The 25,249-nt window shown below is 56.6% G+C and overlaps 7 protein-coding genes across 7 annotated transcripts; 2 read left to right on the plus strand and 5 right to left on the minus strand.

The window, feature by feature from the left end:
* Positions 1-848: 848 nt before the first annotated feature.
* Positions 849-2,727, minus strand: MYCTH_2120753 (uncharacterized protein; the record flags this gene model as incomplete). The annotated part of the gene is made up of 3 exons (XM_003665976.1): positions 849-1,034; positions 1,129-1,549; positions 1,760-2,727. The coding sequence occupies 3 exons, from the start codon at positions 2,725-2,727 to the stop codon at positions 849-851; spliced, it is 1,575 nt and encodes a 524-aa protein (XP_003666024.1).
* A 1,934-nt stretch (positions 2,728-4,661) lies between these two features.
* Positions 4,662-6,253, minus strand: MYCTH_60661 (uncharacterized protein). The gene is made up of 2 exons (XM_003665977.1): positions 6,006-6,253; positions 4,662-5,852 (listed from the first exon to the last, which is right to left on the minus strand). Exons 1-2 carry the CDS (start codon positions 6,229-6,231, stop codon positions 4,876-4,878), a joined length of 1,203 nt encoding a protein of 400 aa, XP_003666025.1. The 5' UTR covers positions 6,232-6,253; the 3' UTR covers positions 4,662-4,875.
* A 369-nt stretch (positions 6,254-6,622) lies between these two features.
* MYCTH_2096307 (uncharacterized protein) lies at positions 6,623-8,995 on the minus strand. The gene is made up of 2 exons (XM_003665978.1): positions 7,303-8,995; positions 6,623-7,171 (listed from the first exon to the last, which is right to left on the minus strand). The coding sequence occupies exons 1-2, from the start codon at positions 8,842-8,844 to the stop codon at positions 7,139-7,141; spliced, it is 1,575 nt and encodes a 524-aa protein (XP_003666026.1). The 5' UTR covers positions 8,845-8,995; the 3' UTR covers positions 6,623-7,138.
* A 2,510-nt stretch (positions 8,996-11,505) lies between these two features.
* Positions 11,506-13,773, minus strand: MYCTH_2140533 (uncharacterized protein; the record flags this gene model as incomplete). The annotated part of the gene is made up of 7 exons (XM_003665979.1): positions 11,506-12,085; positions 12,230-12,563; positions 12,670-12,760; positions 12,906-12,967; positions 13,053-13,387; positions 13,665-13,692; positions 13,749-13,773. 7 exons carry the CDS (start codon positions 13,771-13,773, stop codon positions 11,506-11,508), a joined length of 1,455 nt encoding a protein of 484 aa, XP_003666027.1.
* A 1,086-nt stretch (positions 13,774-14,859) lies between these two features.
* Positions 14,860-16,934, minus strand: MYCTH_2310379 (uncharacterized protein). The gene is made up of 5 exons (XM_003665980.1): positions 16,591-16,934; positions 16,307-16,414; positions 15,831-16,225; positions 15,633-15,709; positions 14,860-15,511 (listed from the first exon to the last, which is right to left on the minus strand). Exons 1-5 carry the CDS (start codon positions 16,795-16,797, stop codon positions 15,063-15,065), a joined length of 1,236 nt encoding a protein of 411 aa, XP_003666028.1. The 5' UTR covers positions 16,798-16,934; the 3' UTR covers positions 14,860-15,062.
* A 1,498-nt stretch (positions 16,935-18,432) lies between these two features.
* Positions 18,433-21,505, plus strand: MYCTH_109870 (FAD linked oxidase-like protein). The gene is made up of 7 exons (XM_003665981.1): positions 18,433-18,842; positions 19,186-19,523; positions 19,700-19,761; positions 19,945-20,035; positions 20,105-20,441; positions 20,578-20,783; positions 20,954-21,505. Exons 1-7 carry the CDS (start codon positions 18,529-18,531, stop codon positions 21,226-21,228), a joined length of 1,623 nt encoding a protein of 540 aa, XP_003666029.1. The 5' UTR covers positions 18,433-18,528; the 3' UTR covers positions 21,229-21,505.
* Positions 21,506-22,481: 976 nt separating this feature from the next.
* MYCTH_2096317 (uncharacterized protein) lies at positions 22,482-24,605 on the plus strand. The gene is made up of 4 exons (XM_003665982.1): positions 22,482-23,036; positions 23,076-23,282; positions 23,439-23,594; positions 23,703-24,605. The coding sequence occupies exons 1-4, from the start codon at positions 22,759-22,761 to the stop codon at positions 24,196-24,198; spliced, it is 1,137 nt and encodes a 378-aa protein (XP_003666030.1). The 5' UTR covers positions 22,482-22,758; the 3' UTR covers positions 24,199-24,605.
* Positions 24,606-25,249: the final 644 nt, after the last annotated feature.

Genomic DNA, 25,249 nt, shown 5'->3' on the forward strand with positions numbered 1-25,249 from the left:
ATCTCTTTGAGAGCTGGCGAATTGCATATTAATTAGTTACCGTCTGGACAGTTATGATGTCACCTATGCTGGCCATCCCCGGTGCTAATACAGCATAAAGGTGCTGCAGTCGCTACGACACCACAGCGGTATACGCGCCGTCGGCGGCACTCCTGGAACTCTCGTATGAGCCTCAGAAGTGGTGATAAAAGATGCGTTGATTGTTCTCAAGTGCCGGGGGCACTTACTTATCGCCTCCCTCAGACAGTGTTCTTTTCTTAAAAAAAACAAGCGTGGTAGGAACGACGAGGCTACTAATATCAGATGCCCAGCATCTCTAATTACGATGATTTTTTCAAAATTGCACCCGTGACCGCGGTACTCGGAGCCTTCTCTGACACGCCATAATTAATTACCTAAATATCTCCGCAAGGAGGAGGTTGTTCAAGAGCTGGACAGCAAAGGAGAGGTCCTTTGGTTGTTTCGCCTCTTAACATCTCCCATCTCATTCTCGACTCAATCTGTTTGATTGATTGATTTGATTTTATTTCGTTTTCTCCCCAGGTTAATTTTCCTGTTTGGCAAATTAATCCTTCTGTTGACCTTAGAAAGCAACCCCCCCCCCTCCCTTCACCCCAACACTTCCCCCTATTCCATTCCGCTGAACCAAGGACATAGTTTGCTTCCCTTCATCATAAAATATGGACATGATTGAAAAACGATTGCAGTCATTACCTTACAAGTAATCAGCACACTTTGCGAGGCGCTTGTGAGTTGACTGACATGCACACAGGCAATAATTAAACCTATGCCATGTCGTCTTGAGGTTCACGTCTTTCGCAGCACATCGGCCAAGATCCTATCATCCGTCATGCTTTCCTGCTAATGTATACCTCCAGGCCGGACTGGACCACGAAGAAGGACGCGTGGACCTTGAGGGGCCGGCCCGGGTGCGCCAATTCGATCCGGAAGTCGCGCAGCAGCCTCGGCACGACCTTGTTGATCTCGAGGAGCGCCAGGTTGCGGCCGATGCACAAGTGACTCCCGCCGCCAAACTAAGGTAACCCAGCGCGTCAGAACCGAACCCTAACATGGGATATGAAGAAAGAGTTGTGTGGGTCGGTGACGCCCGTGAGGTCGTCAACCTACCTGGAACATGTACCGCTCCATCTTCTTTGCCCTCTCCTCGTCTTCCAGCCACCGCTCGGGCCGGAAGTCGTCCGCATCCTGCCCGAAGATCTCCTTATCCCGGTGCAACACCCAGCCGTTGCAGGCAACGGTCGTACCGCCCGGGAAGAAGTGGCCGTCCAGCTCGGCGCCCTCGGGCGGCACGAGCCGAGTGATGTTGAGCCCGACAGCCGGACGGACGCGCATGGCCTCCTTAAGACAGGCCTGCAGGTAGGGCAGCTTCTGCGCCTGGTTCCAGGTGAGGTTGCCCTCGGCGGGGATGACTCCCTCCTTGACGGCCTCCTCGAGCTCGCGTACGATACCCTGATACACCGGTTTGGCATCGAGGATGTGCCAGAAAAAAGACTGCATGGTGGAGGCCGTCGAGTCGGAGCCGGCGAAGCTTGTTTTGGGGGGGGGGGGGGGGGGGGAGGGGAGAATGTTAGTGGTCGTTGTTGACAATGACACCAAAGGAACAAATCAATAAAAGAAAGAAAGTGAGAAGGAGTAGAGAGTTAAAGAAAAAAAAGACCCGGGGGGGGGGGGGGGAGGAAGGAGAAGGTGTGGTTGAGGAAAGACAGAAAGAAGAGAAAAAAAATATCAAGAGGCTTACATCGCACCGTGGGCGACGGCAAAGACATCTCCTTCACCAAACTTCTCGGGATCCTTGAGGTGCCCCTGGATGAGACTGGCCATCAGGTCCTGGCGGCCATCGCCGGTTCTCAAAAGGCCTCCGTTGTCTTTGTCGAACGGCTGGCGCCTCGCCATCTCCTCAAGGGCCATTCGGGTGATGAGGGCATTCTTGGTGCTCAGCCAGGGCACGAACTGCCACAGCGGGTTCCGCCGCAGGAAGTGGTCCAGCTCGGGCACCTGGCCGACGACCCCATTGTACCACTGCGAGTTGTCGATGGTCTTGATGGCCCCATCCACGTCCTTCCCTTGCTCGAGGAAGCCGAAGCTCCTACTGAAGGCGACCTCGCCGAGCACGTCGAAGGCGAAGTAGTGGAGGTAGTCACCGAGGTTGAAGACGCCGCGGGGGTTCTTGTCGATGAACTCGTCAATCTTGCGCACCAGCAGCTCGACGGTGTCGTCGATGAAGGGGCTCAGCTGCTGCATGGCGGCCATGCTGTAGGGCACATTGGCGACGCGCTTCTTGGTGGCGTGCACGTCCTCGCGCGTCTCGGTGAAGATGTCCGGGTTCTCGGGCGGCGGGAAGACGCCGTAGAAGGGCGTCTTGAAGAAGCGGCGACCGGCGCTCAGCAGAGTCCGCGCCGCCTCCGGGGACGAGACCGACACCTCGCCCGGCGCGATCCGCACCACCGGGCCGTACCGCCGGTGCAGCGCGATGTGGTCCAGGTGTGTGTGCCCGGACGCCGTCGACAACACCTTCCACAGTCGGCTGAAGGAGGCCAGGAAGGGGCCCGGATACTTACGCAGCGGTGAGGCGTAGCGCTTGTACAGGGCGCGGATCACCAGGCCGCCGACGAGGAGGACGGGCCAGTGTTTCTCGAGGAAGGCGAGGGTGGCAGTTACGAGGGTCTCGGGACGCGGAGCGTCCGCATTGTGGTTGATCACGCCCATGGCGGTGGGGTGTCGACGGTAGCGGGCTGAACGGCAGCACAGGTGTTGAACCTTGATGGGGCGGCGGTCTTGGTCTTGCTCGACGCGAGTTGAGAGAAAAGGTTTGGTGAGGGAGAGTTGACGAATCGCATGCGCAACTGTTGAAGTTGCTAAAGGATTGTCAGTCAAGTCCCTCGGGGGGAGGCTATAAAATGTTGAGGATTTTGATATGGGAGCAAGACGATGAATGCGACGACTCTAGAGCGCTTGTTAGCTGCTACGGGGTTTATTGGAGGCCGCGAGCCGAGAAGCATAGCAAGAGCCCATCTGCCGATCGCTTCGCGGACATGTTTGGGTTCGATATCCCAGACGTGAACGCCAACCTTGTCCCGCTCTGACCTGGTCAGTGGTGGACAAAAGGACGCCAGCATGCAGCCACAAGTCTAAGCGGATCCAACCAACGCCTTGGGGGGTGTCGGACATCAGAAATGATGTGCGAGGCGGCTGGATACCCTGGGAAGCAGAGCCGGCGCGCGCGCGGCCCCATGAGGGGAAACACCAAGCTAGGGAAGGAATGGGGTGGAGTTTCCTTCTCGTGGAGCCGCGTCCCGTCTCATGGCCTTGTACGACTTCTGAAACTGATCCAGCTCACCAAGCATCTCCACTGCTGAGTGCTGTCCGTGGTGAGACACAGATGTATGTACGTTACGTACCTACATCCACTACCGTGTGAGTCCCACTACGTGGTGCAAATATGTATGTGTGTGTATGTACAGTACCTTTACACTATGTATATTCCACTCTATGCACACAGTACATACAGCACAGCCGCCGCCCGGGTCTGTTGGTCAGACTCCCAATCCATTGCTGAATGCTGAATGGGAGGGCAAAGGCCACGGTTGGTGGTTCAGGCTAATGACGCGGCAAGAGAGCACAATTTTTGCGTTTGCCATGCAGGACTTGCGTCGATGATAAACGGGATCAGAAGAGTCTCGACTTGATCGTTTCGACGGTTTGCGAGAGTCTCGCACTTCATAGCTGGGAAGCGGGGCCGGATTCCCGAATGAGAAGGCGCGCGGTAAACCGGTGAACTGGGTTTGCATATGCAGCCTTGTCACTTGCGTCTTGCGTGGTGTCGTAGCCAGAGGCACCTTTCCCGTTCGAGTTGTGCACGAAGGAAGTTGGAGCAAAAGTGGCGACTTGGGGGATGCGGGGCCGGTAAGGAATGCGTTGGCCTGCCTTTCGGCAGTTGTTCTGGCTTCCTGGATCTTCCCTTATTTGGTCTTTTCAACACTCGAATCGCGCCTTCCCCCGGCGTGCATAACAACAGGTCAAGTCGAGGCACTCTCCAAGTCCAAGTACACACCCAGACCCAGCGTCCCGACGTTTGTGAGGTGCGGCTAATTCGAGACGGCGGAAGAATCTGACTGTTCCGTGGTATTTTGTGCGAAGCGAACACTATACACTTGCGCACCGGATGGTGGGATGATGGTACCCGATCGGTCGCGGCCCCCACCTGCCTGCAGCGTGCCCCGCCTCCGCAAATTGTGCGGATCCTACCTCTGCCGCCTCCAATGTCCACCTTGGCACCATGAGTGGACAGAGCCGCAATAAGACCGACAGGAACATGATCGAATGTGCTTTCGCGAAGATGCCGCGAACCGGGATCAGAACAGGTGCCATGTCATGTACGTCGCCCGATCTCGGGGCCCGGTACCTGCTCCGTTTAACCGGGGGTAGCACGGAAGAGCAAGAGAGACGGCAAAATGTGCATTGCAACAAATGCCCGGAGCCTGGCGAATCCGGCTGGAGCCCGGGGCCGTCGTCTCGTCTCGGAACCGGCTGGGCTTAACTCCGGCGAGTTGACCGAGACCCGACATCCGGACGGAGACTGTACGTGTACACTACATACATAAAATTTCGTCACAATTAATTAGCACATACCAGGAAAATGCGACTGAACCATTTGAATCGATGAAACAACATCAGACCTAAAAAACTCGACGACCGATCTAACAGCCTCTAGGCCCACGAATTGTGTCTCAACAACCATTAGCCCGCCTTTTTCCTCTTGCCGGACTCCAAACTCCAAACGACGATGCAAAGCCGAGCGAAGCCGTTTAATTCCGACGGCCGCAATTCTGCCCCCAAAAGTCCAACCTGATGTCCTCAGATATCGGCCTTGCTCGCCGCAGCCTTCTTCTGCTTCTTCAGCTTGGCTTTCCTCTCCGCAATCTCCTTGTCGAGCCTCTCGTCATTGCTTTCCGGCAGCGCCTTCTTCGCCTTCTTCTTTGGCCGCTCCTCCTTCTCCTCCTTCTCCTCCTTCGGCGCTTCCAGCTGAGCCGGCTCGGACTCTCCGTCAAGGGACTTGCGCTTCTTGCCGATGTTGGGCTTCTCGGCGATCGCCTTCTGCTTCCTTCCCGGAAGCGCGCTGGGGGGTTGTTGTCCCTCGGGGACGACCTTGGACTCGTCCAGCCAGAGTTCATCCGTCTGGTAGATGGGAAGGGCGGCCGTCTCGGGGCCCTTGACGTAAAAATTGCGCACGTTCTGCCACTTCTGCGGAACGAATCGCTCCACCAGCTCCCGCACCACGGTGTTGATGTTGGCCGCAAGTTTCTCGGGCTCCCAGCTGGCGTACCCGACCTTGATGGCCGTGTTGGTAGACGGGCTGAGGTGGACCAGCGCGGCGCCAATGGCTCTCCAGACCTCGGCAACAATCTCGGGGACCGGCCGGGCATTGACGTTCTCCGCCGGGTCGCGCTTCTGCTTCTTTCCCTTGGGCGCCGGTACCCGCTTCCCGTCGACTTTGGGCCGCTGCGCCATCAGAACGACCGGAATGGGCCGTTTTGTAGTTGTCTTGTAGAAGCTCTTGCCGAGCGCCTTGGGTAGGCGGTTGATGATGCGGTCGTCGGCGAGGAAGACATCATGCTCGCTGAAGAGCTTGCGCTGCGCCTCGTACGCCTTGAACTTGGCCCGCAGATGGCTAATGTCGATAACCCGGCCGATCTTGGCCTGCAGGTCCTCCGGAAACTCGTCCGCGACCGCGTTCTTATACCACCGCTGGGGGTCGGCCGTTATTAAGCAGACGCTCAGTTCTTCATTGGTGTTGAGGGGATTGGGAAGGATGATTTTTCCTGGTTGGAGGCCTGAGAAGATATGTCAGCGAACAGCCCCAATGCCGGTTGTGCAAGTTTCGTGGGCAATGGCAGCAGCGGGGCAAGTCCGGGGTTTGACGATGCCGGCGCAATAGATCGGGCTGCGCATGTAGTAGGTAGGTACAGAGCGCTCAATTTACATACGGTGAGAATCATGGATATGCTTCTTCGTCGTGAGAGTGAGCCAGATGGGTGTCTCAGCAATTGTTGATTCCTCGTCAGCAAGCAGGTTCTGCTTGCCGTCGCTCCGCGGTGCAGCGGCCGTCTTCCTGATGTGGGAAACAAGCGCTTTGCAGGCCTTCAGGGTCTGCTCGGGGTCAACAGGGACCGAGGCATCAGAGGCCTTCGTGACGGCCGTGGAATTCGACATTGTTGGCTGATCTTGACCTTGGTGATCTGGGTGCTCGTCGCAATGTCCGGCCGCGATTGCTTGCCTCTTTGTTTTCTCTGCCCTCAATCCCAAGAAATTTTGGGCTTATCCGGAAAACTCATTTTTCCGCTTATCGCAGATAACAATTTTAGGCAGGGACCCTGGTCACTTACTAGAAGCGGCAGGTGGGGCAGAATGGTGGGCAAGCCCCAGTTCGGACCCCCGCAGCCGACCAGAGATCCCATGGCTTCAGCCACAGTCTCTCAACAGGCAGTAGTCAGTCTTTTTTTTGATCACTTTCCACCAGACTCGTCCTCTTGTCTTCACGGCGCTGCGTCCGATGACTCATTGGCTGGTCACTGGGGGCGAGCTCATGAATAGCAGCAGAGGTGCCTAAATCTTGTCATTTCTTGCCTTTAAATATGTACATACATAACTACATCGACACGTCGGCATCAAGGTGCCTCAAAAGTCCCTGCGCAGCACCACTCCAACCTTCCAAGCACAGGCGCCTGCTTCTTTTGTCCTTTCCTTCCTTGCCCTATTCCGTGGGCCTACCCCTTTGCCTCCGCTAACAAACCTTGCCTTCAGCAAAAACACCCCGGACATGGCAGCGAACGCCCAAAGCAACCACCGTCCACCTACAAAATTACGCCAGGCACTATGCAACTCTTCCCGAAGCAAACAGTTAAGGGGGATACAGATGGAGGGGTGCTAGAAAGAGTTTCCAGCAAGTGTGACAGTGAGAGACATGGGGTATCTGGAGGATCCTCCCAGGCACAAGCGAAAGCAATCTTCTCTTCACACGCGGCGTTACTGAGATATAAGCGGGGGATGGCGGCACTTCATACAGACGTGTGACACGCCTGGCCCACTCCGGCAAAAACGGGCTCGAACGGCTGGCTGATTAGGGCGTCTTTGGGCGCTTCCAATAATATTGCTTCAGGACGATGGCGAGTTTAGCCACTCATCTTCAAGTCGCATATCCGCTAAGGAAAAAAAAAAACGAAATGGAGGGGAGGGGTAGAGGGGAAAGGGGAAGGAAGGGACCGGGGCGGGGGAAAAGCTCACCTTGTGTTGCTTCCGACAATTCCGCAAGCTCGGCTTGCGCAGCCCGTCCGTCACCGCTAGCCTCCGCTGCTCGTCGGTGTCCAGCTCCGGCGTGTAATAGTACTCGCTCTCGAGCGGCTTGCCTGCCGCGTCCTTCCCTTGCCGCCGGATGATGCCCACGCAGGGTGTCGACTCGATAATGATGCGCAGCTGCTCCTTGTTGACCATCTTGCGCTCCGCCGCCGGCAGGTTGTTCAAGATGGTCGAGAGCGGCGTTGACGAGAGCCGCGAGAAGGCCAGCTGGTTGATCATGTGGTTGGTTATGGTGGAGACCTCCTCGGCGCTCAGGCCGGTGAGAGCCTCCGGGGTGGGTGCCGAGGGAATGCTTGATGCTGCCGCCGCCGAGGAGTTTGCGTCTGCTGGCTTGAGCGGGGAGGGCGGCGGAAGGGGTGAGGACTCGAGGACGTCGGCCAGAGGATTGCGGGAGACGGGAGGCTTGACTCTCGGGGTCGCGGTCGAGAAGGACGCGAGACGGCCGGACACATTGCTGGCGAATGGACCGAACGAGTGAACAATCGGGTCGTTCTCCTCGTTCGGCTCGTTCTCCGCGTCTGACTGCGGGTCGCTCAGGTCGCTCGAGAAGCTCTCTGCCGCCTGGGTCGCGAAGCTGGCGCCGGTGGCGGCCTTCTGGGGCTTGGGGGACTTCTCGTCGGCGCTGGCATCCTCGTAGATCTCCACCGGGGCATCGTCCTGCTCGGTTCCGCGGGGCACCAGGCTGTCGAGGCTCGCGTTCGACGTCGACACGTTAGCCGGCGTGGGCGACTCCGGGCTGGCCAGACGCGTCGTCTTCCTCAGCGGGCTGCCCTGCAGCTCCGACCCTGCCCTCGCAACCCGCGGACGCGGCGATTCGTCCCAGGTCGAGTCGCTCAGATGGCCCAGCGCGTCCTGGTCCTTATCCCGACGCGGCCACCGCACCATCACCCTCGCGTCCTGGACGTCGATCATGATCTCGGCGCCCTCCGTTTCCGACGTGAACGAGTCGCCCTTGGCCAGCTCCCACGTCTGCCCCTGGCAGTGCAGCTTCAGCCCGTTCCACCCGGTGCAGACGATCTCGATCTTGTTGGGCTCCAGCGGGTTGGTCGCCGCGATGTAACGAGCCTTGACGTGGACTCGGCTGATGAGGCGGTTGGCAGAGAGCTGGTAGTGAGACGAGCTGCTGGAGCGGCCCATCAGAAGTGTCTCGCCGTTCTCGTTCAGCTCCACCGACGGGACACTGGTCAGCGGGGCGCGTTCGGATACTGTCGACTGCGTCCGCCTCGGGGCCGGACGAGAACCGAGCCTCGGAGGACTCGATGAGAGGATGCCGGTGCTCGAGGTCGGGGCGGGCGTGGGGTATTTGAGAAAGGCATTGGAGCTCGCGTGCCGCTTCGAGGGTCGCGGCAGCCCTGGCGAGGAAGACAGCGGCTCGAACGCCGGGAGGAGTGAAGGAGCAGAGCGCTTGACGCCGGCCGCGGTAGGCAGCGTGGGCTCCGGGGCTTTGGACGACGACGGGGAAGAATCCATATTTGTAGGCACCCCCTGGTCAAGCAGTGGTCATGACAGTTTGCAGTGGTTAAGGAATGCTGAAGAACTGGTCGGGAACACTCTGAGAAATGTGTGCCGAAACTCGGATTGAGGGTGCTTCACGACAAAACGCGTCGCACGCATGCGAACCTCTTCTTATCCACCCCCCACTTGTCTGATACCGCGTTCCACGTGTAAGTCAGGTCTGGGCCGAGAAGCAAGAAACAGAAAAACGAGCGCTTTCGGGAATAAAGGCAGACGAGAGGACGAGAACAGAAACAAGCAAATTCGGTCGGATATCGATTTTGGAATTGGGAGAGGTGGCCGGGGCCAAAGTGTGCCGGGGTTGTGGGGATTTTGATATTTAAGAGCTGCAGGTCGTGGTCGTGTCTGCGGGACCGTGACCGTGGCTGGACCTGTTGCAGGACGCGATTTTGTCGTCGGAGCCTCCTTCGATCTTTCTGGGCGCGTTTTGGCGTGTTCAGGCCCACCGAGCCAGCGCGTCATTGTGCGGAAAGGGGGTCCCTTACAGCGTAAAATACGGCGTTCTTACTGCTCGAAGCGCGCCATTCCCAGCCGCCCGGATTTCGCATTTCTCCAACAGGCAACCCTAACCCCACTGAAATTGATCTCTTCTCCGCCTGGCTTAATCAACCTCTTCCTCAACTCTGCGGGAAGCTCGAGCGTTTCTAGAGGTATGGCTTCGTCGATTCTGCCTCAGATACAATCAGCGCAATTATTAAGGAGTAACCTGAGTCCACCCTGATGTCCATGCGGCCACGGGCATAATTAGTTCTCGCGCGGACTCCTCAATAGCACGAACATGCATTTTGCAGAGGACGCACCGGATGGCGAGAAACTCGAGTCCATGTGTTCTCGAGTAACTCGCAGATTTGCACTTACAGCTGTCTTTCCATGATGTTTCTGCTTTATAGACGTGTCAGGGTCCGCCAACTACGACTACGAGATGGATGAACTTCTTTGCATCGATTACACGCATGAGGTATTAATTACCCGCCTGCTTATAACTACATCGACCCCTGAAGCATCAAACAATGGCTAAACCAAGTCATTGTTATAATTGAGAAGACCTCATCAAGACGTTGAAATTCATGAGAGAAATATACTCATTTCCTACCCTCCTTTCCTCTGCTCTGCGTCGTTCTCTTTCCCTAGCATCGTTCCTTTCCGTTGCCCCATCTGCGCAACACAAGACACACCCAATTGGAGAACCGCCTGGCACAGAACAACAGCTTTCTGTTTCAGAGTTGTATATCTTTGGCTGAGAATAGCATGTTCTATCGGCCCTGTGTGAGCATAACTTAATCAGAGCTGGTATTCGTGAGTGTTGGACAACACTTTCCTATCCCAGCAAGAACTAGGGCAGAGGTGTTGAGAGAGTCAGTACCTAGGTAGGTGACCGTTCTTAGTGGGCACGGGGAAACTGTACGATTGTTCCTCCTCAATTGGATCCCAATTGGCTCCAACTGCTTGGCTCGAGACACCATCTGTTTGACAAGGGGCCAAATGTCGGCTGTAATAGACCAGTCCTTCTTGTTCCGTCCTTTAACATTGTTGGCAAACATCAGGTAGGGAGGTAGGCAGTCTTAGGCATGTTCCGCTTTCCCCCAGCCATCTTACGGTCCTCCGTGGGTTCTCTCCGCCTTTGCTGTCGGGGCAACAACCAGGCTTCTGCCTCCGCATCAGTGGGCCTTGCAAATGGCCGTGAACAGACGGGAACTGTCAAGATGGCTACTCGAGAGCGTTCCGGAAGATACAGAGGACGACCAGTGCCTAGGTACGTATCCTTGACGCCGGCCTCTGACGTCGAATCTAAACATGATATTCACATGTACTTTCCTCAGACAAAAACTCCTCATTCAAACTGTTTGGCCTTGGTCGAGAACACGCAGTGGGACAGAATAATAGAACAAAGAAGTTGCCTTCGGCCATCGCTAGAGGAGCGATTAGAGGAGCTATAATTAAGAGAAAAAGGACCTTGAGAGAAGAAGGACTCGAAGCAACTTGGCCATGTTGACAGTGTCTATGTTGACTCAGCTCCGATTACCTGTTATTTGCTGTTGATGTAAGGTGGTTATTCTCTTGGACAAGTACTTTACACAAGATGGCCGGAGAGCAGCTAGCGAAGCTGGTGGGAAAACCCCGGAACCATGCCTAACAGGACACGAATACGAGAGGTGCGTTGGGAGGGTCAAAAGAAAGCGGGAATGAGGGGTTAAAGATCTCGGGGGTGTCGCAGGTACCTATGGAGTATCAAACCTAGATGATCCAAGCAAGTATAGGAATCTCTGCCTAATTACCTTAGATACCTTAACTTATCTTATTACTCACTGGAACATCTGACATCAAGTCGAGCGGCAGTAGCTGGCCAAGGTAAGGTAATACCATTTACTTGATACGATGGTATGCAGGTATTCTAAGCAGTCATGATTGAGCCGTGGGCACGATAATTTACCTTAGGTTCTCTGAGCGCGCACACCCACTCAAAACAAAAACATGGATGTAAACAATACAATTATCAAGAATACAAACCATTAATTATTTACCCTCTTTTCTCCCCGCAACCTTCCAGCTCTTTTTCTTCTTTCCTTTATTTTTAACAACCCCCCCCTTCTTTCCTTCCCATCTTCTTTCCATCAGTCACTCCTCCTCCCAGGGAACCTTCTGCCCGCCCCTCAGCAGGCGGACAAAGACGCGGTCCGGGTCGTAGCGGCGGGCGACCTGGCGGAGGCGGCGGAGGCTGGCGGGCCCGTAGCCGGCGATGACGGGCTGGCGCCACGAGGCGTCGTTCATGAAGACGTAGTCGAGGAAGGACCCCTCGGCGCGCGAGAGGCGGGCGACGCGGCCGTGCAGCGACCGCGCCGCCGCCTCCACCGCCCCGTCGTCGCCCGCCTCCCACCACAGCAGCTGCAGCGCCAGCCACGTCTGCGGCACCGCCCGCAGCCCCAGCGCGTTCCCTGCCCAATCCCCCTGCGGTTGCCTGCCCGCGTATGATGATGATGATGATGATGATGATGGTGGTGGCTGGTTAGGGGTGGTGGACGACGAGGAAGGGGAGGAGAGCGCGCCGACGCTCGCGTCGATGGGCTGGAAGCTGGCCACCAGCGTGCCGCCCGTCAGGGCCTGGATCTTGCCGACCTCGGGCGCCGTCAAGAGCAGGTTGCTGATGCCCGAGTAGGTGGAAGGGGTGGGCCGGAAGGATGTGGTATACCAGTTGTATCTGGGCGGAATTGCATCGCGTTAGCTCTTGTCGTCCGCGCTAGGTAATTAAGGCAACCCTGGTGCTGCCGCGCATTGAGCCGGCGGAGCGGGAATGGGAAAGGGGAGGGAGATGTGAGATGGGGAGAAGAAGATGACGACACACCTGGGAAACTCGGGCTGGAGGAAGTTGGTCATGAGATCGTTGAGCGTGGTGAGCGCGGTCGCGTCAGCAGTTGGCGTGAGGTTGTAAAACGCGGCGTATGCGGGCGGTTCCTCGACCGGCTTGAGGTAGACAAAGGTGACGAGGATGCCGTAGTCGGTTGCGTTGGTGATGGGGATGCTGATAAACAGGTTGGCGTACGGGTCCTTGTCCTCGGCGGTCTGGTACTGATGCAGCGCATCCAGCACCTGCGGCATCTGCTCGATGGAATATGTGCGAAGGCCGCCCCAGGCCTCCTTGATGGGGTAGGTGGCAACGGTGAATTGGGTGACGATGCCTAGGTAGATAGGCCAGATAAGAGCAGGATGTGAGCGCACAGAACACACAGGCATGCAAAAGTTGGTTGGTTGGGGGGGGGGGTCTCCGTCGGAGGAACGACGTACCAAAGTTGTTTGCTCCTCCTTTTAGCGCCCAGAACAAGTCGGGATGCGACGTGGAGCTTGCCGTGACCAAAGTGCCGTTGGCCAAGACGACCTAACAATAATCATTGCGCTTGCTGTGAGCACTCCGTAGCACTAATATGCTAACTAATGTGCCCTAGGGGACAGCGTGCATCCCAGCACAGTCACCGGCAAGGGAGGTAAACAAATAATAGGGAGGTAGGTGGTCCGATATTTACCTTGTACTCCAGCACATTATCACACGCCAGACCATAGAGATTGGACAGGTAGGAGAGTCCACCTGGAGAAGTGAAACGCAGAGTAGAAGGATGGAGTCAGTCTCGTGGTGAGTTGTCTCCGGGCCTGAATAGACGGAGGGGACAAACCTCCGAGGACGAGACCGCCGACGCCAACATCACCGACTCTTCCGCCGACGACGGTGACGTTGAACGGATCGAGGGTGGCGTACACCTCACCCCAGCGGGCGCCCGGACCGATGCCGGCCGTCTGCCGCTCCTTGTCGTACGAGATATGGTTGAGCTTGCCCAGGGAGATCAGCACGCCCGTATTGATGTTGGCGTCGAAGGGGGCGGGAGAATGCCCCCCCGAGCGCACCGCGAAGGGGACATTTTTGCGGCCGAGCGTCGCGACGATGCTTTGGACCTCAGACGCCGAGCGGGGAGACGCGACGCAGGACGGCTTCTGCCACGAGGTTTGAGACCTGAACTTTATCTGCGTGAGAATCTCTTTTGGGACCTGGGTTGATTTTTGTGTGTGTGTGTGTGTGTGTGTGTTTGTGTGTGTGTGTGTGTTTGTTTTCACCCCCTTTTTGTATTAATTATCCTAATCTGCCGCCTCTTTCTCCAGAAACAAAACTCCGTCCCGAGTCCGCGGGCAACCCCCGCACTCACACCCGATAGGTTCCCATATCCTCGGTGAGGTTCCTCATTTTGCGGGGTCTCAAGTAGAAATAAAGAAGATTGGGTGGTTCGGCTTACCAATTCTCAGTGGAGAGCTCTTGATAGCCTGCATCAGTGGGAAGTGTAATAACTTCCCCCAAGACGCGTTGTAGTCCCTCGCACGTGGCAGCCACCAGGGCCACCTCATCTGCCGGAGATGGTGTGCTGGCTGCGACAAACGGGATGGCCGTGAGAATGGCCCAAACCCAAAGCAAGGACGCCACCGATGTCATGGCGGCTGCCCGCACGAGGTCTGATGTGGGGGAGTTTCTGTGTGGCTGCTTTAGGTCGAATGAGGGAGGATATTAAGTAATAAGCTAAGGTTATGTATAATATACCTTTTGAGCTCTCTCAGAGTCCAACTACCTTCTTTTCGCCATGGGAGACCCCTCCACTCTTCAGTCCCCAACTCCGTTTACCCTATATATGTGCTCGCTGCGCAGCACACGGGCAACGCCAACGAATGCTCCAGAAAAAGGTCCCGCGAGGCGGACTCGGAGACCCTAAGACCTCCAGTGGCCGTGTGCCACCGGCACCAAAACATAACTCTGGTACGGAGTTGGCGTGCCTGAGTAGGGCAGTGTTGGGCTCCCGAAGAAGGAGGGAGGAGGGGAGAGGTGACGGGCAGGGGGGGGGAGAGGGGCAACTCCGAGTCCAGGCAGCAACGTGGCGCGGTGTGTGGGCTACAGCTATAGGTTCCAGGTCGTGGGCTGTGCGGAATCGTCGTGCATGCCTAGTTTGTGTGTGGACGCGATTTCCGGTCGGTGGCTCGCCATCCAGACGTGCAGCAAAGTGTGGCGCCGTGCGGGTGAGTTTAAGGTACAGTGCAGGGAAGATCCGGCGGGCCGAGTTGTTATGGGTTGTATCGACGGGTTGTATCGACAGCAGTAAACACCGGGACCGACGGCTGCTTTACCCGTGCTGCGCCGCCCAATATCATTCACCGCAATATCGCTTCACGGTGTTACACACTAGAATAGCGGCGTGCCATGCATGTGACGCAGAATTAAGCGCCAGGAGTGGCTTACTACGCGCAGCCCACTTAGAGAGCAGCAAGAGGGGCTAATTTGCAGGTTTTAGTTTCTCTGATATGGGTGGGTTACAGTGTAGTAGTGGTTGTTCTAATAAAAATCACAAAAGTAAGACAATCCTGCCCTGGGAAACAGAGGGCAAAAAATTAGTAGGCAGATCTGCCAGTTTGTTTGAAACGCTGACCTCACAAGAGATAACTCGTGATTAATTAGCACAAGAAACTTGCTACTAATTAATATTAGTACAATCACCTGGGTCATCTCAATCTCATGATCTAGATATTATTTCATGACCTAGAGATTCATGATGGACGCGATCAACGCGTTGGAAGAACAAACACGGCGCTCCCAGATCCGTCTCGTTTCTTTCATTATTTCATTTCCCCCCTTTTTAATCTCTTGAGTGTCATACTGCTGTCCTATAATGCCTCGTAATCACTCCGTTCTCCAGGTGGTATGGGCCCCTCTCCTCGTCGTCGGGCCCCGCCCCGGTCGAGCTCAGCTCGCTGTGTGAGATCTTGGATGGCGCGCCGTCCCTGGATGCCGTCCCGCTGCTGTTGCCACCGCGGAGCTTCTGTGTGCTGCCGCCGATGGTGTGGGTGGCCCAGTCGTACATGGGCTGATCCGAGTCTCCAAGTTGGATCTTGGCGCCGTTGTGTTGCTCTCGGCTGCGGCCAAAGGTCGAACCCAGCGCCGACGAGAGCACCTCGTAGATACGGCCCAGAGCCGGCCGCAGCCCGGGCAGCGAGGCGCATATCATGGCCAGCGTCGGCTCCAGCATGGAGGGGACCCAGAACGTGACCCCGTACGAGTCGAACTGAGGAGGCACAAGGCGGCTCATCTGGTAGTTGTACCCTGTAAAAATGAACGAGTTAATTAGACGACATATTTCAGAGACCAGAATCAAAATTCAAACAGAGGCCAAAAAGGATCATATCTTCTCGGCCTGTACAGAATGGACAATACAACAACTTACACCTTGGGTCGATATCGTATAGACGATTCAGCTCCCACGTGTACATGCCCAACTTCCACGCGGCCGCGGCGCTCGCGCTGGTCCGGAATGCACAGTCAGTTTCACGTTTTCTCATTTTTTTCTTTTCCTTTTCCTTTTCCTTTTTCTTTTTTTTTTTTTTGCTCATGAGAACATTGTTAATCTGGCAGGCTGACTTACGTGAAACCGAGGAGGAAGAGCAGCAGGACGCCGGCGCGCTTCTTGGCGGGCATGCGCAGCGACGCGATGGGAAAGACGGGCAGGGTGAGCAGGGCCAAGTCGAAGGCCAGGCTCACCGAGTAGAGGGCGATGGTCTCGTCGATGTAGACCCAGGCGTCGCAGTACATGGCGCTGGTGAAGGGGTCGGCGGCGTCGGACGTCTTGCGGCAGACGAGCACGGGGATGGAGCAGAAGACGACCAGGTAGACGAGCTGCAGCGCCAGGAGGATGTTAATTGTCCAGGCGTAGACGAGGCTCGTGGCCGGGTTGACAAAGAGGCGCCGGTAAAAGATCAAGAGCGAGGCCCGGATCGAGGTTGACATGACCGGGTAGAGGAAGTTGCAGGCCACAATGCCCTGGACCCCGTAGTGTCAGCAGCTTTTTGGGCTGGTTTCAGTCTCTTTCTCTCTCTCTCTCGCTCGCTCGCTCGCTCTCACCTTATACCAGAGCTGGATCTCACCCAGCGTCAACTCCCAGAGCGGTTTCCCGACCCCGGCATGGAGGTTGATGTAGATGGCCAAACCGGACCAGGTGAGGTAGCACAACTGTACATAATTAACAAACGTGTGAGTTTGGATATCAGAACTGAGCTTTTATATTAACTTTTATTTCTTTTTCCTTCTCTTCTTTTTTTCTAATCATTTTTACTTTTTTTTCTCGTTTTCTCTTTCCTTATCTTTTCTTGTCTCTGCTGGTTGGCATCAGCGCGAGTAATACGTACCAGCGCAAAGGCTGTAGCGTAGTCGTCTAGCCCGAACTTGCGAGCGGCTACGCGGAGGTAAAGGCGCCACAGAACCATGCCGCTGGCTGCGATGCACATGACGATGCAGCCGGCGGCGACGCCGTATACCTTGTGCGCATCGTTGAGCTCTGACGGCGGGGGGATGAGGCCTGCTAAGGGGTCGTTGGACGCCGTCCCGTTGACCATGTTGGCCGTCGAAAACGAACCTAGACAAACGACAAAACCAACTAAACAAGCTGTTTGGTCGAATAATAGCGCTATCGAGGTTCCCGGGCGATCCGAGATCCACTAGCGAAAAAGTGGCTTGAGGGAGACGCCGGGGTTGGCGAGCCGGCGCGCACCCCTGGGGCGGGTGGGCGTCAATAATAAAGGCCAAAGTTTGGGGGCTCTCTCAGCTGTGCGCCTGGGCTGCATCTTCTGATGCCGTCCTCCTCCGTTCTCCTCCTCCACGTCCTCCTCTTTCTCCAGAGAGAAAAATCAGCTCACGGGATGCTAGCCGAGGAGCGGGTTTCTGAAGAGGCGAAGCTGTGCCGCAGCAATACCTCTTCGCGACGGTGAAACAGGGTGCGGGTATGAGACAGGCGAGAGGCCGGTGCTCTCCGGATTCTTCCCCATCTCCGAACACCTTCCAGAGAGGGTGGGTAACACGCAACGAACGTATATACATACATACATACGTACGACGTATGTATGCACAAGGAAGGTATCTGCTTACACATTCAGAGTAGGCACCTGTGTCAGGTAGGTATGTACGGTACTGAAGTAAGATAGCGAGGCATGTATGTATGTATGTATGTACAGTACATACATACAGTAGAGCACCTTCTTGGGTAGGTAGTAATGCAGCCCAATACCTAAAGTCAATCAGGTAGGTAAAATTGTCAACTGCAGCAAGCGAGAGTGATCATCCGCCTGCTCTTCGTAATCGCGCGCCGAGACATCCGGGTTGCGGGTTGGAGGGTGTGATTGTGCGGCGCTGGTCTCAGCCTGTCCTGCTGCGATGCCCCGGGGGGGGGGGGGGGGGGGGAAGGACCTGGATAGGGGAAAAAACAGCCAATCGATGGTAGGGCAGGTGCCACGATGCACTGTTATCAAGCCTGCAACAACTATTGGCGCAGCGCCTGTCCGGGCTTGAGCCAATGCTGACAGTGCAGATGACCCAGTGCCAAACTTTCCGTCTTGGTGAACGGCCCGCAGTAGCTAATCCCTACACAGTACTTGGCCTGCAAGCAGGAACCTTCTGTTGGAATATGGTATATTAGAGAACGGGCAGACGAGAGCATCGGCATGGCCGAACTCAAGGGAGATTGCCAAACCCCTAAACCTCTCTTCGCGTGTATTTTTTACACTTGCGGAGCGCTGACTAGCTTTTTGTACACTATATATTATTGGCAGTAGCGTATTGCTTTGAAGACGATTATAAATGCTGGCGAGCAGCGGCCGTTCTTTCCCCAGGGTTCTGGGCTTTCTTCCCATCTAAATTAGTACCCTGCGGCAAGAAGTCCTGGGGACCAACAAACTGGGGACCAACAAAAGGGGGACGGATGCACGAGCAAAATTCCCAACGTAACCCGCTAATATTAACTCACGCTGTGCGACTCTCTGAACCGCTGAAGCGCAGAGGAGTTGGATATCCCGTTGGCCGAACTGCAGTGGCCGCGTTGTCTCGGGGGATTTCGGTCGCCCGCCCAATGAGCCCGCCCGCCGCGCCACACGAACCGTACGACCGTACGAGCGAGTATTTCAAGCAGTACGAGGAACGGGATGCTGCTCCCCTCGGTCCTGGGGGCTCTGCTCGCGGCCTCCTGCCCCTCTGCCCCCACGCAGGCGCACGACAGACACAACGTTGCAGTTTCCGCCTTGGCTCGGCCGATCTCTGCTGCCGCCGTCCTGCTATTCTTCGGAGCACATCCAGCCATGGCAACCCCCGAGAGGAGCCTGGCCGAGTTTATCGACTCACTGCAGCTGCCTGGCCAGCAGGCCGCCGAGCTGACGGCAGAGCTTCAGAAAGATGCCGAACTGGTCTCGTTTCTCGAAGCTCGCGCCCATTCGGGTCAGAAGAGCAGCAGCAACAGCAGCACCACCACCACGGCCACGACCACGACCACGACCACGACGACCACTCCCGCTACGACTACAGGTCTTTCCGCCGCTTGTCGCGTTCTTCAGACTGCTCTCGGGTCGGGAAAGGTTGTTAGCGCAGACAATGAGACTGAAGTGAATGCGACCTGGTAATTTTCGAATCCCCTCTCTCCCCCTCCTCTTTCTGAAACCCCTTTACGCTGCATACCGGTACCCCATTTGTTCCAAGACACACAACTTCTCTCTCGGTTGCCCCCCAATCACATTGCCCCCTTTTCGCTGTACTCTAGCGTAACCCGTCCAAAGAGGACTGAAGCAAAGTACCAAGCAGGGGCAAGCAGGGGGAAGGGAGAGAGACATGAGACCGCCATAAAAAGGACTAAAAATATCACCAAGTGTATTACACAAAAACCGAAACAAACAGCAATGCGAGAATCAAACTAACCGCTGTCCGCTCGTGGCACCGCGAGGGGCGCGTGAGCAAAACAACAGGTCGGCAACAACGTGGCAGACACCCGCGTGCGCGGTGCTCCCGGACTCGGCCCAAGGGGTGGCGACGACGCTGCGGACGGCGCGCTTCTTCGGCGTCCCCTTCGCGGTCCGCAGCGGCGGCCACTCGCCCAACCCGGGCCACTCGAGCGTCGCCTCCCCGGGCATCCTCATCGACCTGCGGCGCCTCGACGGGATCGCGGTCGGCCCCCGCGCCGCGACCGTCACCGTCGGGCCCGGCCAGCGCTGGGGCGCCGTCATCGAGGCCCTCGACCCTCACAAGGTCACCGTCATTGGCGGCCGTAACCCCACCGTCGGCGTCGGTGGGCTTATTCTTGGTGGTGAGTAATAATAACACAAACGGAAAAAGAAAAAAAAACCAAACCAAACCAAACCACACGCTCGAGGATGCCGCCAGGGTACCTTAAAGGCAGCAAGTTTTTTTTTGTTTTAACCGGGGTCACATGCTGATTTATTGATTTTCCTTCCCGTCTGTGGTGCTTGGCTCGTTGTACAGGCGGCTATTTTCACTTCTCGCCCCAGTTCGGCCTGGCGGCTGATAACGTAAAATCTTTCGAGGTATGTACCTTACCTGCATCCATGTACCTACCTCTCTATGTGCGGAGAGAAATACCCAGGGAAAAAAAGAAGAGAGAGAGAGAGACAACCTGCATAATGAGTTTGTTGCAAGTACCGGCCGTGGCTGATGATGCGGTTTGCTGACTCGGTCCGTCCGTCTCTGTCTTTTTCTCTCTTCTGCAGGTGGTCCTTGCCGACGGCTCGATCGTGAAGGCATCGGCTTGCAAGAACTCCGACTTGTTCTGGGCCCTGAAGGGAGGGGGTCCCAATTTTGGTACGTACTCTATCACCCCCCCTCTTTCTCCCTCTCCTTCTCCTACGGGAAGCTTACCGTATCCTGCAGGCATTGTCACCTCCTTCGAGCTGTATACCATTCCCGTACACGAGGTTTGGGTCGAGGGCCTCGCCTTCTCTCCGGCGCAGGTGCCCGAGGTGTTCGAGGCGTACGCCGCTTTCCAAAAGAGTACCACGCCCGACATCAAGGCCACCGTCAGCGTCGTCGTGTCGCTCGACATCGTCCTCGTGGCCCTCCTGTACACGGAGCCTGCAGCGAGCAGGCCCCAGGCCTTCAGCCCCTTTGACAAGCTGACGCCCCTCAGCGTCATATTGCCGCCGACCAATATGACCGTCCTCCAGTTCTCGCAAATCTCGGCAGGAACTCAGCCCAACACTGCTTCGCGGTACGTTACTCCCTCTCTCTCTCTCTGTGTGTGTCTCTGTCTCTCTGTCTCTCTGTACCTCATGTCATGCACCAGAAACCAGTGGGCCCTTCCAATTGGATTCACTCATATTGTCTGACACGGTCCCTCTGCCCAGCCACGACTACCGAGCCGCCTCCTCCAAGATTGACGCTCAGCTCTACACGGACGTGTACAACATCTGGCTTGAGCGGGCCACCAAGGTGAAGGAGGCCACGGGGGCGAACCAGACCTTTACGATCCAGACCTTCTCCAAGAACCTGGTGCAGCAAGGTATCAAGAAGGGCGGGAACCCGCTCGGGATGCCGCTCGAGGACTTCCAATGTGAGTACCTAATCTATTCCCCCCCTTTTTTTTTTCCCCTTGGTTCCCTCCTCCCCCCTATTTGCCATGTACATCGGGGTGATCTTTTTTTCCTTTGGAATCCCCTCAATAAAGTAATTAATTACACGACAACTCACCCGGTCTCCTCCTCCTCCTCTTTTTCTTCGCAGGCTGGACGACCCTGATGGACTGGAACGAGGCGGCCGACGACGCGGCGGTGCGCAGCGCGGCGATCGAGACGACCGAGGCGTGGGCGCGCCTGGGCGCCCAGCGCGGCCTCGCCGTCGACTACCTCTACCTCAACGACGCCTCGCGCGACCAGAACCCGCTCGCCTCGTACGGCCCCGCCAACGTTGCCCGCCTCAAGGCCGTCGCGGCCAAGTACGACCCGGACCGCGTCTTCCAGACCCTCCAGAACGGCGGCTTCCTCTTGCGCGACGTGTGATGTTTTTTTTTAAAAAAATAATAAAAAAAAAAACTGAGCGAGAAGGGGGGAGGGGCAGGTTGGCGGGCTGGTGGGTTGGCGGTTTTGGACGCGAACCTGTTAGGCACTACTACTATTTGCGCAAGAAGAGGAAGAGGAGGCGGAATTCATGGTGTGCTTGTGACTGTGTAATTATGTGCTTGTGTGTGCGAGTGGTTCCTTTCCTACAGAATCAGCTCCGTTCCGAAGGCTGGTTTCTACGGAAGACCCAAATATTTATCCAGTCGTCTCCTGAAAACCCCGACTCGATGATCAACTGGAGTATGAAGGTTGCCATGACCGTATCGTGTGGTATCATGTGAGTTGGTCTCTGTTGCCATAACCAGGGTGGCATCGCGTACGCGTGGTGAGGGGTTATCTCCAGGGGTTGCAAGCGATATTGGAGGTGTTTTTGGGGCACCGAATCTCGGCCTGCGTGCGATCTCGGGGCCTCTCAAAAAATGGGCTCAATAAACCTACGGTAACTTCTCTTGGGTTGGTATCTCCGGAGTTGATTGGCACGCGGGCTGCAGCAGCTACGTCTCATCGCATGCGATCCATCCTTGAAGGCTCGGCCGTCGCCCCTAACCTAGCGATCCCAACTGCGAGCTCATACTGTATAAGGTGATGCACGCAGTAAGCACCAGTTTGTATGAATGTACATACATACATACGACCGTACTGTATGTACATACAATACATACAATGCACCTAATTTTCTTCCGGATGGCACACCTCATAATTAGAGCGGAATCCATGCCAAGAGGGTAGGATTGGTAGCGTTGATCAGTCAGCACTTCTCAAGGCGTCATATAATTATAGGTAGGCAGTAGGCAGTCATTCCGCAGTTATGATGGTAGGTATTTATGTAATCCGTACATACATATACATACACACCAATATGCATGTGTTCTAAGAGGCTGCCTACACCGCCCTCAACTCTGGTTGGGTAACATTGCATGAGCTGCTCGCAACGCCACGTCTCGGCGGTAAGCCGTTGGCTCTCGGCGAGCCACTCCGCTCTTCGTCACCCAGCATCTTGCATGGAGGAATCATTGGTAGTGTTCTGGTGCATGTGAGAAGTGAGAATGTCCTGTTTCTGCTGTGCACCTGCTGCTGCAGCAGGGGTAGGTAGGTAAGACAGAGGCGTCTGCAACGTGGAGAGTCTTGACTGGAAAAATATACGCCAGACGTTTGATCCGTGATACACCGGGGTGCACATCTTACATGGCGCAGTGAAAGCATCGCAGCATTTCAAAATCTCCCTCGGTACATAATTACATACCTGGTCCAGAATGCGTGTTGGGGGTGAGGTTGGCATCGGATCTGGCACCGCCCCGGCGGATATTGCAGATTCAGGGGGTAGATAACGGAACCGACTCGATCAAAATCCGGCGGCTACAACGTCGGCCCCGCACTCCCACCTCACTCAGGAGGGGAAAAACAAGAATAGAAAGGAGCCAAAGAAAGAGGAGGAGAGTGAGCGACTGAGTAAGTGAGTGAGAGGCCCCAATGGCGCCCAAGACGACATCCCCTGGGATGACGACAAGGAGCAGCAGCAGCAGCAGCAGCAGCAGTAAGGGCAATACCAAACGCAAACCCGTCAAACCGCCGAATGATGCTCTGCTGGCCCAGCAATACGGCGGCGGGCACGTCGGCGGCTGGGTTGACCGGCTCCCGGCGAGCGTGATTCCCTACGTGCAACTGGCGCGCCTGAGCCCGCCGGCAGGACTGCTGCTCATCTTCTTCCCGCACTTCTTCGGCATCCTGCACGCCGCCATCGTGCTGCTGTCGTCGCGGGGCAGCAGCCACGTCGGCAGCAGCAGCAGCAGCGCCGCGGCGGCAATCCTCCGGGCGTGCGCCATCACCCTCGCCGGCAGCTTCTTCTCGTCCAACGCGGCGCACGCCTGGAACGACCTGGTCGACGCCCCGATGGACCGACAGGTAGCGCGCACGCGGGGGCGGCCCGTCGCCCGGGGCGCCATCTCGCCGCTCGGGGCCTTCCTGTTCGCCGTCTCGCAGGCGCTGCTGGCCGCGTGCTTCCTCTTGCCGATGATGCCGGACGACGCACCCGCCACTGCTGTTGGGGGGGGTGGTGGGGGTGGTTTGGGGGGACAGGAACTGGTATACGGAGGGGAGGCAGCAGCAACACCGTCGTCGCCGTCGTCGCCGTCGCCGTCGCCGGTGATCAGGGGAAGGAGGGGCGTGCTCGCCGCCTGCTACGCGCTGCCCAACATACTCGCCATCATCTACTACCCGTACGCGAAGCGGCACACACACCTGGCGCAGGTCGTGCTGGGCTTCTGCCTGTCGTACGGCGTCGTCATGGGCAGCTGCGCCATGGGTCTGTTCCCGTTCGGCGACCTCACCACCACCACCACCACCACCACTACCATTCCGGGCCCCCTTTCTTTCCTCGCCCGGGCTCCCTCGGCCTCTTGGGAGGGCAGCCAGAGCATCCCGGTGGTGGTGCACATCCCGACCGTGTGCCTGATGGGGGCGTGCCTGCTGTGGACCGTCCTCTACGACACCGTCTACGCGCACCAGGACGTCGAGGACGACCGGAAGCTGGGACTCAAGAGCACGGCCGTCCTGCTGGGAGACCGGACCAAGCCGGCGCTCTGGTGCGTGCTCGGGGCCATGCTCGCCCTGCTGGCCGTGCCGGGGCGGGCGGCCGGAATGGCTCCGCCGTACTACCTCTTCACGCTGGGAGGCTGCCTGGCCTCCCTCGGCACCATGGTGCACCGCGTCGATCTCAAGGAACCTGCGAGCTGTTGGTGGTGGTTCCGCTACAGCTTCTGGCTGGCGGGGGGTTCTATCGCTGCCGGACTCGTATCCGAGTACCTAATACGGGCTGCTCCCTGGGCGGAGCTGTGCAAACCCTGGCTGCATCTCTTTCCAAAACTTCCCCTCAGTTTAGCAGCTCCCGACGTTGAGTCTGTCACTTTCTAATTAGGCAACACGACTGGGGCATCCGGCCAGGATAGGATGAGAGAGACGCTGAGCGTGGCATCGTGGCGCATTGGCACGGTGGCACCTCGGGTTGTTTCCGAAGCAAGCCCTAGGAGATGAGGTTGTCAAACATGCTTACCAAGGTACTTATACAAGGAGGATTCAATTCGAATACCTTTGTGCAAGAGGTAGCTAGTGTACGGATTATACGGTACCTGATCGGTCTTGGCAGTGCTGCGTCAGCTGGGCGGTACCCGTGAAACGTTCCTATTCTCCTTTCCTGGGAGGTGGTTTCTACAGCGTGTGACATTATTAGTCCGCCGCTGGAGGGGTTATTAGGATAGTTGAAAGAGATATGCAGGCCGTGCCGTCGTCACCTTGAGGAGAATCAACTCGACAATCTGCCGTGGATGTTGTACACCGATGGATGATGAAATGTTATGCTATTTCGAGCACTGCCCACTACTTAATTTCAGACGAAAGGGGGGAGGGGGGGAAGGAGGGGCCAGGAGAGGGGTTGGTGTTCGATAGCAGCCCAGTGATGCACATACATACCTACTACTACTGTGTATGCTGCGCCCCACCTAACCGTTGAGTTGCAGGGTACTGTATGTATGTGCAAGTTGCGCAAATCCTGCTGTCAAGTCGGATTCAGACACTGTAACGTCGGCGCACTGCTATATTTCCGGGACGCTTGCGAATAGAATACTCTGTGCATATTCCTCCGTACATAGGGACACACTGATGCTGTCCATCCAGAGTAACCAAAGTGGTTGCGATGGCAGGACAGTTGAGCTGTGCCGCAAACTGTTACACCGGATTTGTTTGTTAATTTGCTGGATTATATGGGATCATGCAGGCATGCACCGCCCCGGCTGCTCTTCACTGCACTTCCGTCTTGTGTGTTGGGCGAGCGAGCCGATGCCATGAATGGACTGGGCCAGAATCCGAGCCACCACAACAGTTGCAGGGTTTCCAGGGCAATTGTGCTAACCACCTCCCTCACTCGCATCTTCGTGTTTCACCGAACCGAGCGGATCTCGCGGGAACT

This window comes from Thermothelomyces thermophilus, chromosome 6 (genome assembly GCF_000226095.1).
Source record: "Thermothelomyces thermophilus ATCC 42464 chromosome 6, complete sequence".
Taxonomy (NCBI): Eukaryota; Fungi; Ascomycota; class Sordariomycetes; order Sordariales; family Chaetomiaceae; genus Thermothelomyces; species Thermothelomyces thermophilus.

Coding starts and splice junctions, on each gene's coding strand:
- MYCTH_60661 (XM_003665977.1), bottom strand. CDS start 6,231: ATGTCGAATTCCACGGCCGTCACGAAGGCCTCTGATGCCTCGGTCCCT. Junction 5,853..6,005: donor GCATATCCATGATTCTCACC/GTATGTAAATTG, acceptor ATATCTTCTCAG/GCCTCCAACCAGGAAAAATC.
- MYCTH_2096307 (XM_003665978.1), bottom strand. CDS start 8,844: ATGGATTCTTCCCCGTCGTCGTCCAAAGCCCCGGAGCCCACGCTGCCT. Junction 7,172..7,302: donor ATTGTCGGAAGCAACACAAG/GTGAGCTTTTCC, acceptor ATCGTCCTGAAG/CAATATTATTGGAAGCGCCC.
- MYCTH_2310379 (XM_003665980.1), bottom strand. CDS start 16,797: ATGGTCAACGGGACGGCGTCCAACGACCCCTTAGCAGGCCTCATCCCC. Junction 15,710..15,830: donor CTCTTCCTCCTCGGTTTCAC/GTAAGTCAGCCT, acceptor ATTCCGGACCAG/CGCGAGCGCCGCGGCCGCGT. Junction 15,512..15,632: donor ATACGATATCGACCCAAGGT/GTAAGTTGTTGT, acceptor TCATTTTTACAG/GGTACAACTACCAGATGAGC.
- MYCTH_109870 (XM_003665981.1), top strand. CDS start 18,529: ATGGCAACCCCCGAGAGGAGCCTGGCCGAGTTTATCGACTCACTGCAG. Junction 18,843..19,185: donor ACTGAAGTGAATGCGACCTG/GTAATTTTCGAA, acceptor GCAAAACAACAG/GTCGGCAACAACGTGGCAGA. Junction 20,036..20,104: donor GGGAGGGGGTCCCAATTTTG/GTACGTACTCTA, acceptor CGTATCCTGCAG/GCATTGTCACCTCCTTCGAG.
- MYCTH_2096317 (XM_003665982.1), top strand. CDS start 22,759: ATGGCGCCCAAGACGACATCCCCTGGGATGACGACAAGGAGCAGCAGC. Junction 23,037..23,075: donor CACGCCGCCATCGTGCTGCT/GTCGTCGCGGGG, acceptor CAGCAGCAGCAG/CAGCGCCGCGGCGGCAATCC. Junction 23,595..23,702: donor GGCAGCTGCGCCATGGGTCT/GTTCCCGTTCGG, acceptor GGGCAGCCAGAG/CATCCCGGTGGTGGTGCACA.